This window comes from Aulostomus chinensis, chromosome 16 (assembly GCF_037954235.1).
Source record: "Aulostomus chinensis isolate RoL2024-O1b breed Wild chromosome 16, RoL_Achi_v1.0, whole genome shotgun sequence".
In the NCBI taxonomy this organism is placed as follows: Eukaryota; Metazoa; Chordata; class Actinopteri; order Syngnathiformes; family Aulostomidae; genus Aulostomus; species Aulostomus chinensis.
In genome coordinates, this window is record NC_141335.1 from 7,592,117 (window position 1) to 7,605,342 (window position 13,226).

General features: G+C 40.4%; 1 protein-coding gene across 4 annotated transcripts in view; it reads left to right on the plus strand.

Moving 5' to 3' along the window:
* The window catches only part of grid1a (glutamate receptor, ionotropic, delta 1a), a 228,449-nt gene that overhangs the window by 206,911 nt on the left and 8,312 nt on the right, over nt 1-13,226 (plus strand). For all 4 annotated transcript variants that reach the window (XM_086180636.1, XM_086180637.1, XM_086180639.1 and 1 more), the window contains exons 9-12: nt 2,447-2,548; nt 4,098-4,295; nt 5,180-5,510; nt 7,922-8,060. In XM_086180636.1, coding sequence (XP_086036762.1) covers nt 2,447-2,548; nt 4,098-4,295; nt 5,180-5,510; nt 7,922-8,060 — 770 coding nt within the window. The remainder of the gene's footprint in view (nt 1-2,446; nt 2,549-4,097; nt 4,296-5,179; nt 5,511-7,921; nt 8,061-13,226) is intronic.

Consider the following 13,226-nt stretch of genomic DNA (forward strand, 5'->3'; position numbering starts at 1 on the left):
AGATGAACAAGTCGACTACTGATTACTGATTACATGGTGTAGTATTCATGGCACCTTATGGCCACGTGCGGAAGATCTACTGTTCTATCTGGTGCTCATTTTCTCATCTCACGAATATGCATCAAGAGTTAAGCTTTTAGGTACTCAGACACATGTAATTGAATACTGCATAAGCTTATGGTGCATTTACAATAAACAGCTCCATGAGCAACTGATCTCCATATCGTTGACACAGGCTTAGAAAAACAGGCGAGCTCAGGACTGACATCTGATGTAGATTTGGGAGAAATGCGTTTCCATACAGCCACATGTTAAGCTGGCCTTTTATAAGCATGATTTACTCGCAGTTTTCAACAAAGCCATACGTAGCAGTTTAGTGCAACTCTGAAAACTGAGATTGAGTGTTCGCAGGGTCACATCATCTATCACGGTTTTGTGATGAACAAAGATTTCAACCGCGAATGAAAGATTCTTCTGAGGGAACATCTTTCTTTGCTTCACATGCCTCAATTTCATTCACAGATGAACACATTGGTCGATCGCCTGGTGTCTCTAGCGGTTGTTCTCTCTGCATTGTATAATCATTTGTAATTTCTAGTTTCTATTTGTAAACGGTGTCAGTGATGGAGATTTGTTTGTGCACCTCATTGATCTCTTCTGGCAGTCGAACAGAACATCACAAGAATACAAAATTGCGTTGTTGGGTTTTTTTTGTGTGTGTGTTTTTTTAAGAGATAATGTGCTTATTTGTCTTGTTCTGATATTTCCAAGCTCAAATCTCAGGTGCTTATGTCCAATCAAGTAAAAGAGCAAAGCAGACTCAATTTTTTATGAAGCTCGAGTTCAAAGTTCAGTGCAGAACTCGTGATGAAAGCCTTAAACTTCAAAATATCTTCCCGACTACTGCCGTTCCTCATTTTGACCTCAGATGCACTTTTCTTCTTAATATTGAATGAAGTGTTCCTCTGAGGGCCCAGTAGTCTTTCAGCATTTTATATAAACCCGACCTCCACCGATGAGTATGACTCAGATCATTACGTTTGTGATGTGAATGAGATGCAAATATATTTTTTCCACGGTAGAAACGACCATGTTTCAACTTAAAGGTGCAGTTCCGATTTTTTGAGGCGAAACCCTGTTTACTACTCACCAATGCTGATGCTGATGAGGTAGAAATCGTTGTCTTCATAATCCATGCTGTTTCACTGGAAAGTGGGGCAAAAACAAATGCGTGGGATCATGCTCATATGTGTTCAAGCTCACTAAACTTCAACCCACAATTCACACAAAGTCACTCCATCTCACTTTCTATATAGACCAGAATGACCCCACGGCCCCTGAATTTATTTTTGACCCACTTTCCAGAGCTACTGTGAGGAGAAGCTTGGATTGTGCTGAGAAAGTCCATCAACATCCTCACCGGTGAGAAGAAAATTGAACTCAGCTTAGAAAAATACAACCTTTGAGTTGTTGTAATTAGACATCTATCAAATACAAATTTAGTGTTTGACAAATGTATGCAAATTAAGGATGCAATAATATTATCATATTGGCACCTCATAGGTATCAGCAGATATTGGTCCTTTTTTAAAATGTATTAGTATCAGCTCATTGTTTTATAAATGGACAGTGAAATAGAAATTATGCCGGCTTAACTGTATTTCATCAAACACCTGGTACATTGGAAATGATTTAAAATGAGCAGCAAGAGCAGAAAAGCAGTGTTTTTTTTTTTATTTGAAATTTAAACTGAGCTATTTCACCTTTGAACCTGCTTTTATTGATTGATCTCATATCCGCATACACGCTGGTTCACGTGGGGGAAAGAAAGCGGACGGGGCGGCACACATACCGGTCTATACTGAGGTGTGCTGTGTCCAGAGAGCCTGGTTGTTTAGCTTCGGGCCTCCATTCTTGTCCTGTCAGCTCAAATGTGTAAGGTGCCCAAAAGTGACGTGTCAGATTCCTGAGAATCCTGGTCCAGCTTGCAGCACTGATTAAGAATTTAGATGACATCTTCTTCACAAGTTGAGACATAGCTCACAACGTTGACAGAGTGGAATGAAGGATTTAAAGCAGCACAGTCAAACCGATGTGTCTCACTCTGTGTGCTGGTTTTTATTCTGCAACTTTTACATGATGAAAATAACATCTTTTTGAAGTTTTGCTGACTTCAACTTCTTCTCCTCTTTCCTTTCATCATCCTCCTCATCACCTTCATCTGTAAAGTATACTGTTTTCAGATGGAGCTTGAATAGAGTGTCGCTAATGGCAGACACTTGCTGTCTTGGTAACCAGATGTTGTTCAGTATTGACACAGAATGTTTGACAGCCCTGAATCAGTCCCATGAGCCACAGATTTATCACCTCTCTGTGACCTGTGTTCTGTTTTCCGTTCATATTTTTTGTTTCTTACCTGTCTTTTATTTCCCTGCCTCCCTATCAGCTGGCGTCTTGGGATTCCACTCGTGGTTTGAACGGAAGCTTGAAGGAGAACAGGATAGAAAGCGGGATGCAGGGAGTGACCCTCAAGATTGTAACATTACTGGTAAGTCAGTCAGTATCCATAGATGATTTGAGTTGTGGTATAAGTACCAGGTGAACACTGATTGTATGAGTCCATTCTGATGAGACTACATGAATAAGAAGGAAGTTGTTACATTTTAGTTCAAACTATTTTCACACTTTGCACTTTGCAGATGGTCCCTGCCCACCATCCGCGATACAATGAGTACATTTGGATACGTGTGTGGCCGACAGGAGTTTCTGCACTTTTTGTAAATAAGAAAAAAACAGGGTAAACTCTCCAAAATGAAGAACAATTCTGCACTTACTGGTCGAGTTTTGAAGAATGTTTCTTCAAAACTACATTTGTTACCTTAAAAGTACTTTAATTGCCATCAAGGGACGGTGAAGGCTACACAATTGTCTTCCTAAAGGTTGTGAAACAAGCATTAAGTCACACAATGGTACCTCTATGTTTTGATTGTGTAAGAAAACAAACACCACTGTGCAAATACTGCAAATATCTTTCATCATCAAGTCTTCCTGTCCACAGAAGAGAAGCAATTCTGCCCCCCCCCCCCCCCCCCCCCAGAAAGGCTCAATGCAATGTTGCGTTGAAAGTGAGGAAAAGCAACAAAAGGAGAATCCTCTAACTAAAATATACTTACATAACAATCGGTCCAAAAAAAAAAAAAAATAGTCTGGATCTTCCTTGAGACTTGAGATAGCTTCTGTTCACAGTTTGAGAATTCACATTGTTATATAATGCTTATTAGTTGTATAATTATTATCATCCTATTGGGTTCACTCAGCTGTTATTGCAGGTGAATGGAGGGACTAACAAAGGACTGACAAAGGACAGTACGGCGGTGAATGCCTGGCCTTCTCAACAGTGTTGCTGAAACAAACAGCCTTTCTTCTACCTTTTCCCGTTAAATTTAGAGCATTAGAGGACCTTTAAAAAAAACCAGTTCAGCAGCAATTTGTCCTCAACTAACCAATCTCTGCAGCTCAAGCATCCTCCCACACACTCACGCTCTCTCTCTGTTTTTCCTCTTCTTCACACATGATTTACCTGCACCATATTTATTCACATAAGTTCTGCTCAGCTCTCCAGGCAGTGCCGCTTAATCAAGTCATTTGCCTCTGCGCACTGTAACACTTCCCACATCATCCCCCCATGCACTTTTTCTTGTCGTCTCCAACTCTCGTAACTCTTCCCTCACCTATCTAATTCTGTCCTGTCCCTATTTCAGCTCGTAAAGAAGAAGGATAGGCAGGTCTTGTCATTTCGAACATAGCAATTTTCACATTGATGAACTTTAGCTGTTGCTTAGGCACCATGCGCTACAGGTCAACAGTTGCCGGGGAAACTGTTTTATCAAGATTAAGTTTAACTTAGATGCTCGTCATAAAGGTGTCACCTGGAAGAGTGAATGTGTCCTTTCCTCAGTGGCCATTCTGCCCCACGGAGATCACCTTGATAAATGAAGTACTCCCATGTTATTGTCCAGAGTTTGGAGATAAATCTCGAGCTTAGAGACCAATTCCACTCACTATCTCAGGATGTTTAATGTGATTCATCTGAACAGGAGGAGCCTTTTGTGATGGTGGCAGAAAACATCCTGGGCCAGCCTAAGAGGTACAAGGGATTCTCCATTGATGTCTTGGATGCTCTAGCCAAGATCCTAGGCTTCAAATATGACATTTTCCAAGTTGGAGATGGGAAGTATGGTTCGGCACTCTCCAACGGATCCTGGAATGGCATGATTGGAGAACTCATTGGCAAGGTTAGTGTATTCTCTTTTTATCTTTCTCAGCCAATGTCCAGAATTTATTTATTTTTTCATTACTGGGAGTCAGGCCACACGGTTTATTTATTTATTTTTAAATTGGAGCCCAATAATAAAGCTCAATAAAACAGGAAAAACATTGCATAAGCCAAAAATCCTGTATCTGCAGATCCATTTTCTCTAGCGGGTGACGTCACACAGTCGCTAAGGAGGGTCTGATTTCTCCCTGCTAGAAGGGAAGAGACAAAGCTGGAGAAAAGGTTGTAAGGGATCGTCATAAAATGGCTTCGTTTATGCTCTTGTCCTGACATTGTTGCAGAATAATTACAGCATCTTTGATACTTTTCATTTGAAGGGTTTAATGGCTACTGAATTCATAGGAGACTGTGCTCTCTTGTGATGATCACACTAAAACCTTTGTCCGTGTGAACAGGTGGCTGATATGATTACTAGTTTGTGCTTGTTCAATTGAAAGAACTCAGACTGGACCATGTATAAAATCTATTATGTAGCATATTATCCTACCAAGAACTGGAGAATTATGGCAGATGGCTTAGTACAGACTAAATTTCAAGATTAGTGAGAGATCAAAAGAGAACAAGGCCTAATGATCTCTCTGATTTTTAGCTTCAGACTTTTTGCAAATGGCAGTGTAGTTATGTAAAGGAAAAGCAAAGTTTGGTCCGATAATGATGAAAGATTATTATCACACAAAAAAAAAATCAAAAGATGAAAATGAAGGTGCACAGAAAAGAGTTGGAATTTGGGCCTTTTTCTTTTCTTTTTCAAATGTTGTTAATATCATTAAAACTTTTCTTCTTTTTGGAAATGAAAATGGGCACAGACTGGTCTAAATATAACCTGTGAATGTGCACCCACAGAGGGCTGATTTGGCCATCTCAGCTATCACCATCACACCGGAGCGTGAGCGCGTGGTGGATTTCAGCAAACGCTACTTGGACTATTCAGTTGGAATCCTGATGCGCAAATCAGAAGACAAGATCAACATTTTCTCTTTGCTGGCGCCCTTTGACCTCGCGGTATGGGCGTGCATCGCCGCTGCCATCCCTGTGGTGGGAATCATGATCTTCCTGCTGAGGCGCATCCAAGCAGTGCGCTGCCAGAGCAGCGCGGGCGGCCATCCTCCACCTTCTGTTTCCACCTCGCTTCAGAGCGCCATCTGGATTGTCTACGGTGCCTTTGTTCAACAAGGTAGGCGATGCCACCACAACATGCAATTACAGCCGTTATAAATCACATGTTGCGGAGAGCCATTTAAGACCAGGCAGGGTTTTATTTAATCAAACTAAACACCAAATTACAAGTTAATCCAACTACAACCACAAAACGTTGTAACCAATAAAGCCACTGCTGAGTGAGAGAAAACATTCCTGCTTTTGACCATCTGTGGTGCATCATCGGAGGCCAAGCACCAGCCATTCAGCCCTGAAACACAACACTCCAAATCTAAGCAGAATGAAAGCGAGGATAAACACTTCAAGTGATTAAAGACGGAGGATTAAAATAAAAACAAGTTGGTAAACAGCAAGTGCTGATTGAGTAAGGAGCCAGTTTGAAAAACAACGCCCACCCTTCCATTTTTATAAAGGTGTCCTTGTCAAGGAGAGCATCCGGTGTTTGAATCTGGTGGAGATCCAGGTATGTCCAGTTTGGATAAATGACTACTTCAGCAACTGATTTTAAAGCCTGAGCTGCATCTATCATAGTCTGGCGCACTGCCTGTGAGCCTTTTTTTTTTTTTTCCTTCTAACTCAACGCCCACTGTATTTTAAGAGAAGTTGAATTCTGTCTCCTCTCTGCCTTTCTTCTGTTTTCTCTCTCTCTGGCTCATGTTCCACTGTTGCCACTTGTAGTTTGCGTCAAGTGGATTGCATTTTTTCCGTGTGATAACGTAGGTCACTTTGATGCGGATCTGAGTGCTGACGCATTGTCAGGGAGCATAAATTGGGGAACCAAACTCCTCGATATTTAATAATGATATGCCAACTTCTGGAACATCCTTGGTTTTCCTGTATGTTCGGTGCACAGTAAACCATCCGCCCACTGACTTCTCTCACACTGCGGCTGCCCCTCTTTTGTCAGAGAGAAGCTGGAAATCATCTAAAACTGCAAAAGCGAACACTTTTCCTTATGATTACAAAAAGTTCAGTCCATTATTTTTCAAAGAGCAAAGAATCAGCAGCACAGCAGACCTTTGCAGTAGCGTAAGATCCAGTCAAAGTTTCCAGATGCACATTTCACATTCCATGACCTTAAGAAATCACTCAAAGCCGTGTATAATAAAAATGACTGATGCTGCGGTGCTACACATCTGACAAGGCCTTCATGTTTTTGTGTGTGTGTGTGTGTGTGTGTGTGTGCGCGTGTGTGTGTGTGTATTTCTTTTCTGAGCTGTCCTGAGGGAGCAGCTGTGTTGATTGTGACACTTCCAGACAAATATGTTTTCAATACATTTCTCACTCCTGAATCATCCAGATGACATTTCCCCGCCTTTACTTTTTCAATATTAGAATGGACTCTGACAGTGTTTTGGCGGGGGGGGGGGGGGGTAGAAATGTATGATAGGGGAGGAATAAAGATTAAAAAGTTGTCTTTGAACATCAGTAAAAAGTCATAACACAGTGGGGTTTTATCAAGAGTTATTAATAGTGAACAAAAACCTACTGGAATTCTTTGGTGTTGATTAAGAATGACTATTGTGTGTCGGCCTAATTCAAACAAGCCATAGAGACAAAAATCGTATTGAAGACAATGACGTGGATCTTTGTCAGGTCAGACATTTTGAAAGAATAGAAAACATAGGTGGAGAGCAGTGGAGGCATAGTTAGCTGTCTACTGTACCAGACAGAAGGCTTTATGAGGCGATGAAGACTTCAATAAAGCACTCGCAAAAGCAATGATACTTCAGATTATTGGACATATCAACACACTATATTAATTGTGTTATCCTGTATCAAGATGCGCATCAAGAACATCCCAAAAATAAATAGTTATATTAAATTTTAGGTATGTTTTGTATGAAATCTGAGAAGAGTTTGATGAGTAAGCCTTGAATCTGCACAACACTGTCAGCCCTTGATCCTCAGTGCAGGTGATGGCAGGAAATATTAGACGAGTTCACACACAAAATCGAACTTGCAGGTATAAAGTACTTCTCGCTTGGGAGCTTTTAATCAGGATGAATTAAAGAGGAACTTCTTTAGCCTTCTTGCGTTTGATGACTCTACTCCCTCAACTCTTCCCTAAATACATGTTAAATAACTCTCCAAAAGTGTTGATTCACAATCGCCGCAGCTCGCTGGGCCTGGATTGAGAGTACGAGGATATAACGCCTATACAGTAATACCCACTTTAAATGTCCCGACTTGAACATTTCTTGGATGTAATATTTTGTGATAAACAACACAGCGAGAAAAATATACACACATTTCATCAGTTAAGTTGACAGTGAAAAATCAACCCGGGGTAAGAAAGCGTGAGCAGGATTCAAACAGATCCCTTCATTCAGTTAGGAAGTAGATCACATGATGGTAAAGTGCATGGTAAAGATAATAATGATAAAGATGACGAGCGTGTCTGTGTTTATACCTGCGCGTCCACAGGCAGTGACTCCATCTTGGGATCGGTGGCTCTGCGTATCGTCATGGGAAGCTGGTGGCTCTTCACACTCATCGTGTGTTCATCCTACACCGCCAACCTGGCCGCCTACCTCACCGTGTCACGGATGGACAACACCGTCCGGTAAGCCAGATTCCCTCCCGGTGCTTGGGACTTGAATTTGATGATTTTTTTTATTTTTTATTTTTTTTGATGGACATCAACATAATGGGATAGAATTTATCTGACAGAATTGATTGATTGGTTATGAGGATGTTATTGTGAAATTGATTTTACAAGAATAATAATCGTATATTTATATTAAATCCATTGGGGGTCATGTATTTTAATTAAAGGGAGAAATATTAAGCTGCCAGAGAACGTATGCATCGCGTTCTGAAAGCGGACGAAGATTTATGAATGGATTTTGATGACACTATGTTCATATCCTCTATGTGTTCATTCTCTTCTCTTATTGATCATGAATTATTATTGAGAAAACTGTACATTTTGGAAACAAAATTGGAAACGGTGACCTCTTGGATGTGTCTCAATTTATATGTGAACATATTCTAAATAACTGTAATAACTGATGCACTCTAATTAGTCATAAACTCCCCAAATCCAGATTTGTGCATCAATCACAGAAAATGAAGATGAAACTGTTTAATTCCTTAATTTTTTTGACCCCGATGCCTAACAACTTGCCTTTCTTCAGTCCAAATGTCAGCAAATCCAATTTGGTGCACTGTTCCACACAGATGAAGGAGCGTTTGATTGTACCGAGGCTGTCCTCCGTTGTGCAAACAGCAGCATAGACACCCCCAGGAGAGCGAGGGAATGCTAAGCAGTTCACCTGTGTTGAAGAAAGAAACCTTGTTTGCCCCGTGTTCACTCACCTTTCCCATTCTACATTTAGTACATGTTAGGGAATAGAATCAGCCTAACTGCAAATGATTGTGTGTAGGAGTGGGACTGTGGTGGAAAGTACACTGCGAGCAGATTTTGAATTGGAAATAATCAAATCACAGGCTGCGCACATTCCTCTCGCTGTTCTCACCAACAACAACTCGATAAAACGCCGGGTTTGTGTGGGATCCGGCGCTTTTACTAATCTGAGTTCGCTGTGGAGAAAAATCTCTTTTTAAAGATATTAAAAAAAAAATGTTCTGCTGTGAAAACGCAATACATATTTTATTTGTTTGGGGACAATGCAAGAGGACTGCAGGACTAATTTGCAACTCATCTGGTACAGTGAAGAGGATTTGTCCTACGACATAAATTCTATGTTGAGAAATTACGACACGAATTGAGACGTCTCCATACAGTTTATATGAGAAAACGGTGAAGATTCTCATTCCTCCACGTGTTAAATATGCTCTTCTATCGCCAAAAAACAGCAGCAGCAGGGGTTGCCAAAAGATTTGAAATATCCTCTTTTTAGATGCAGTTTGTACTGTATGTGGGTCTGTATGTGGGTCTGTATGTGTCTGTGTGTGCAGGATGTATTAATCTGGGCTAATTGGAACAGATTTTCTGAAAATAGTACAGTTACTAGAGCCAACATTTTACATATTAAAATGATCTTTTAAAAAAAAAAAAGTTCAAAGATGCATTACTGTTTTGCTGCAGTCTGCAGTCTATAAATAAGCCTTCACCCAACGCCCGGGCCTCAGGGTGCAGAGGTGAAGCGGCGGTGTGGGTTTTTTTTACCCTTCTACTCAGCTACTTGAAAAATATTTCTATGTATTGCTCTTGAGTTAGTAATACAAAGAGAGAGAAAAATCACATATTCCAATAACTTTTATTGTCCTTTAGGATATTATGAAGCTTTACACTAATTAAGTCAACTCTCGTGTATTTTTTATAATCTGTCTTGTGAATATCTCAAGAACGCCTGCTTGGAATTTCTTTAGATTATATTAAAATATCCACTTGGATTTAAGGATGAAGAGATTAGAATTTGGTGGTCAAAGTTGTGCCTGTAAAATACATTCATTTAATAGCCATTTAATATCCAAACTTCACGGTGTCATCAAACATGACAGTTCCCTCTCACGTCTCCACGCTAAAGAGAAAAGGACGTTTTTTTGATAAAGAATGCAACAAATGCGTATCCTCCATTTAGCCCATCCTGTTTGCAGCAGCAGGCAGTGGTCGGGTTCAGCAGGGACCTGGACCAGCAGTATAAGCAGCCTTACATGCATGTCTCTAATGGGGGGGGGGGGGGGGGGGAGACACCCACGGAGAACCAAGGGAAACATGGGGAAAACATACAAACTCCATATAGAAAGGATGTTGCATGGATGGCCCCTGAACCCAGAACCGTCTTTCTGAGAGGCAGGAGTGCTGCTACTGGGCTACTAAAAATAGTCACAACGGCCTATTTCTCACCGGAAATTATTCAATAAAATCAGACGGACGGGTGGCAAATTCAAGAAAAAATCTAACAGAAAGTTTCTTAGTGAGGCGTCAGGTCAACATGAGCTGCCTGAACAACTGAAGTGCACCTCGGCTTGGATTCTAGAACATTATTGTTCCAAAGATATTCCTTCATATAATGATGTAGTGTGTCTGTTTGCCAGGAGCATATCTGAAAAACTCATGAACGGATTTTAGTATTATTTGGTGGAATTATATGTAACATTGCAAGGAACAACTGGCATTTATAGGCTACCTGGATCAATTTGTTGATCATGGACCCTGAAGACTCTTCTAGTCCATGAACTTGATATAATGGTTGGCATTATTTCTCTCTGGAAATGTCATATAGGAATCTCCATCGCATTCCCTGTGAAAATATTGGTTTCCAGGAATGATCTTGATCATATTTTAGAGAGAAAACGTATGAAGTTCCCTGATGGGGAATTGATTTTTAAAGTAGAAGAAAAGGGAAGAAAAGCTCTGGATGAACCCTGATGATAATGTTCCTTTTCTGTATCTACGTTACACAGACTTTTTTTTTTTATGGCTCATCCCTACATATCAATAATGTGCTAACTTTGAAAACAAAAACAAATGGAGTCATTTTATTAAATTCCTGTACTGTTTATAATATCTCTCTAGACAGAGACGGACTGTAACACGTCTTGTTGGGGGAGGAGGTTTGACTCATCGCTGCTGTTGCTAATTGATGAGGCTCAGCCAGGCAATGTTTTTAACACATTTGATTACAAAAACAAACTCAAGAAATTTGTGACATCCATCTGAGAAGAAAGGAAGAGTATGTGTGTGTGTGTGTGTGTGTGTGTGTGTGTGTGTGTGTGTGTGTGTGCGTGTGTGTGTGTGTGTGTGTGTGTGTGCGTGCAGAGGAGAGTGATGTTGTTTAGAATAGCTTGTTGTTTGATCATCGCAGCTAATGAACAGAAGGCCAGGCTTGGGTGTTCTGTGTCGATTGTTAATCAAAGTGTACGTTGCACCGCTTTGAGAAAGAAAAGGCAAAAGAAAAAGGGCATTAAAATGGAAGAGGAGCAGTACTTCAAATAGGCAGTTTCTGATATTATCACTTCTTTTTCTCAATCTGTCTTGATATTTATCAATACAGGGGCTTTTTACCTCTTTCATTTATTCTGCTCCCTCTCGCTGGAAGGATCTAAATATTTATAGAGCCCATTTATCTTAAATCTATGGTTCCACAGTTTAGTTCACAATGCTTCTGTAGTTAGATAAAAGTAAGCCATTAGACAAACTTAAAGCAGAATATATTACTCATTGCAGTAAAGCTTGAAGTCTAATCTGACAGAATAAGCTGGAGACCATGAAATATCTAATCAGTTATTTCTGTCTCTCTTGCTTGCTCTCCCTCCAACAACTGGCGCTACACTGTATAGGCTTTTAATTAAATGGTTGAACTAGTCCAACATCATCATCTTGAGATAAGCTATTCCATTCCTTCGCTTCCTTTTTTTCTGTGCCTTTTTTTGTAGAATTGGACAATCTGAGCTTTATAAACATTCTGGTGCTCTTTTAATGTGTTGATTTTCTGAAGAAACTTAGCTAATGTACATGGCACCATGTCAAACATATCAACATAATAGTTTCTTCAGGGTAGATAGCCGCTCAAATTAGTTTGGAAGGAAACTCTAATTACCAGGACGTTGGCATTTAGCAAATATGACGCTGTGCAAAATTGGCAATTATCTATAAATATAAAATACAACTCCTACATGAAGACCCATTTCTTATTGCTCATACAACATCTGCATAATAGGCATTCCAGCCAGGAAAGACTCATTTTCAAATATTAAGTATTGTTCATAAAAAGTAGATTAGAGTTTGGCATAGGCTCTGTTATGAGTTAATGACTAATCAAGGAGATTAATGCTGCAATCGGTCAGCATCTTAACCCCCCCAATCTGGACATAACTACCCTGATTCTGGTTGGAGTCGTGGCGCTAGGCGGTGTAGGAGGGGGAGGAGGGGGGTTGGCGGTTGGGGGAAAGTGTTGGCATCAATATCAAACGCAGCAGGCATTGAGCTACAGGTGCAGGTAATTTGGTTGATAAAGAGCATGCTGATTAGTGATTTGCTCCAATGCGCACAAGAACCAGAGCTGGTAGTTATAGACTTACTGCTCGGAGGAAATGGACCTGGAGGTAGTCCAATCTTCCAGTCAAAATAAGAGGGAAATTGTGAAAAGGATTCAAGCCAGAATGCAAATTTAGGTGGAGGCGCACAGAAATGTTCATAACCTGCTCACCTGCGTTGATGCCATGACAGACTTTTGCATCTGTTTTTTTTTTTTAAGTAAAGTAAAGTCTGTTTTCTTAAATGATATTGTAGAAGAAAGAGTGCAATATCATGATATACTCCACAATGGCAGGTTTTATTCATGTTGTGCACTCTATGGGCGGCATGGCTCAGGGGTAGAGTGGCCGCCTAGCAACCGAAGGGTTGCTTGTTTGATCCTCGACCCCGGTGACCATGTCGAAGTGTCCTTGAGCAAGATACTGAACCCATAATTGCTCCTGATGAGTAGGTTGGCGCCTTGCATGGTAGCCTCCACCATCAGTGTGTGAGTGTGTGTGTGAATGGGTGAATGAGACGACACTGTAAAGCGCTTTGAGTGCCGCTAAGGTAGAAAAGCGCTTTATAAAACTGAGTCCATTTACTCTCATAAGTATGAAAAGAAGGATTGCATTTAGAATTAGTGAAAGACAAATGTCAAAGCCAGCTCTTTAATATTTTGATTGTCAAGCGCTTTTAGTCAAAAACAGTCTACGATCTAAGTCCTCTGCAATAACAAACAATTAACACTTGTTCAAATGACAACTCATGTACACAGTAGTAGTAGTATTAGTAGTAGTAGTT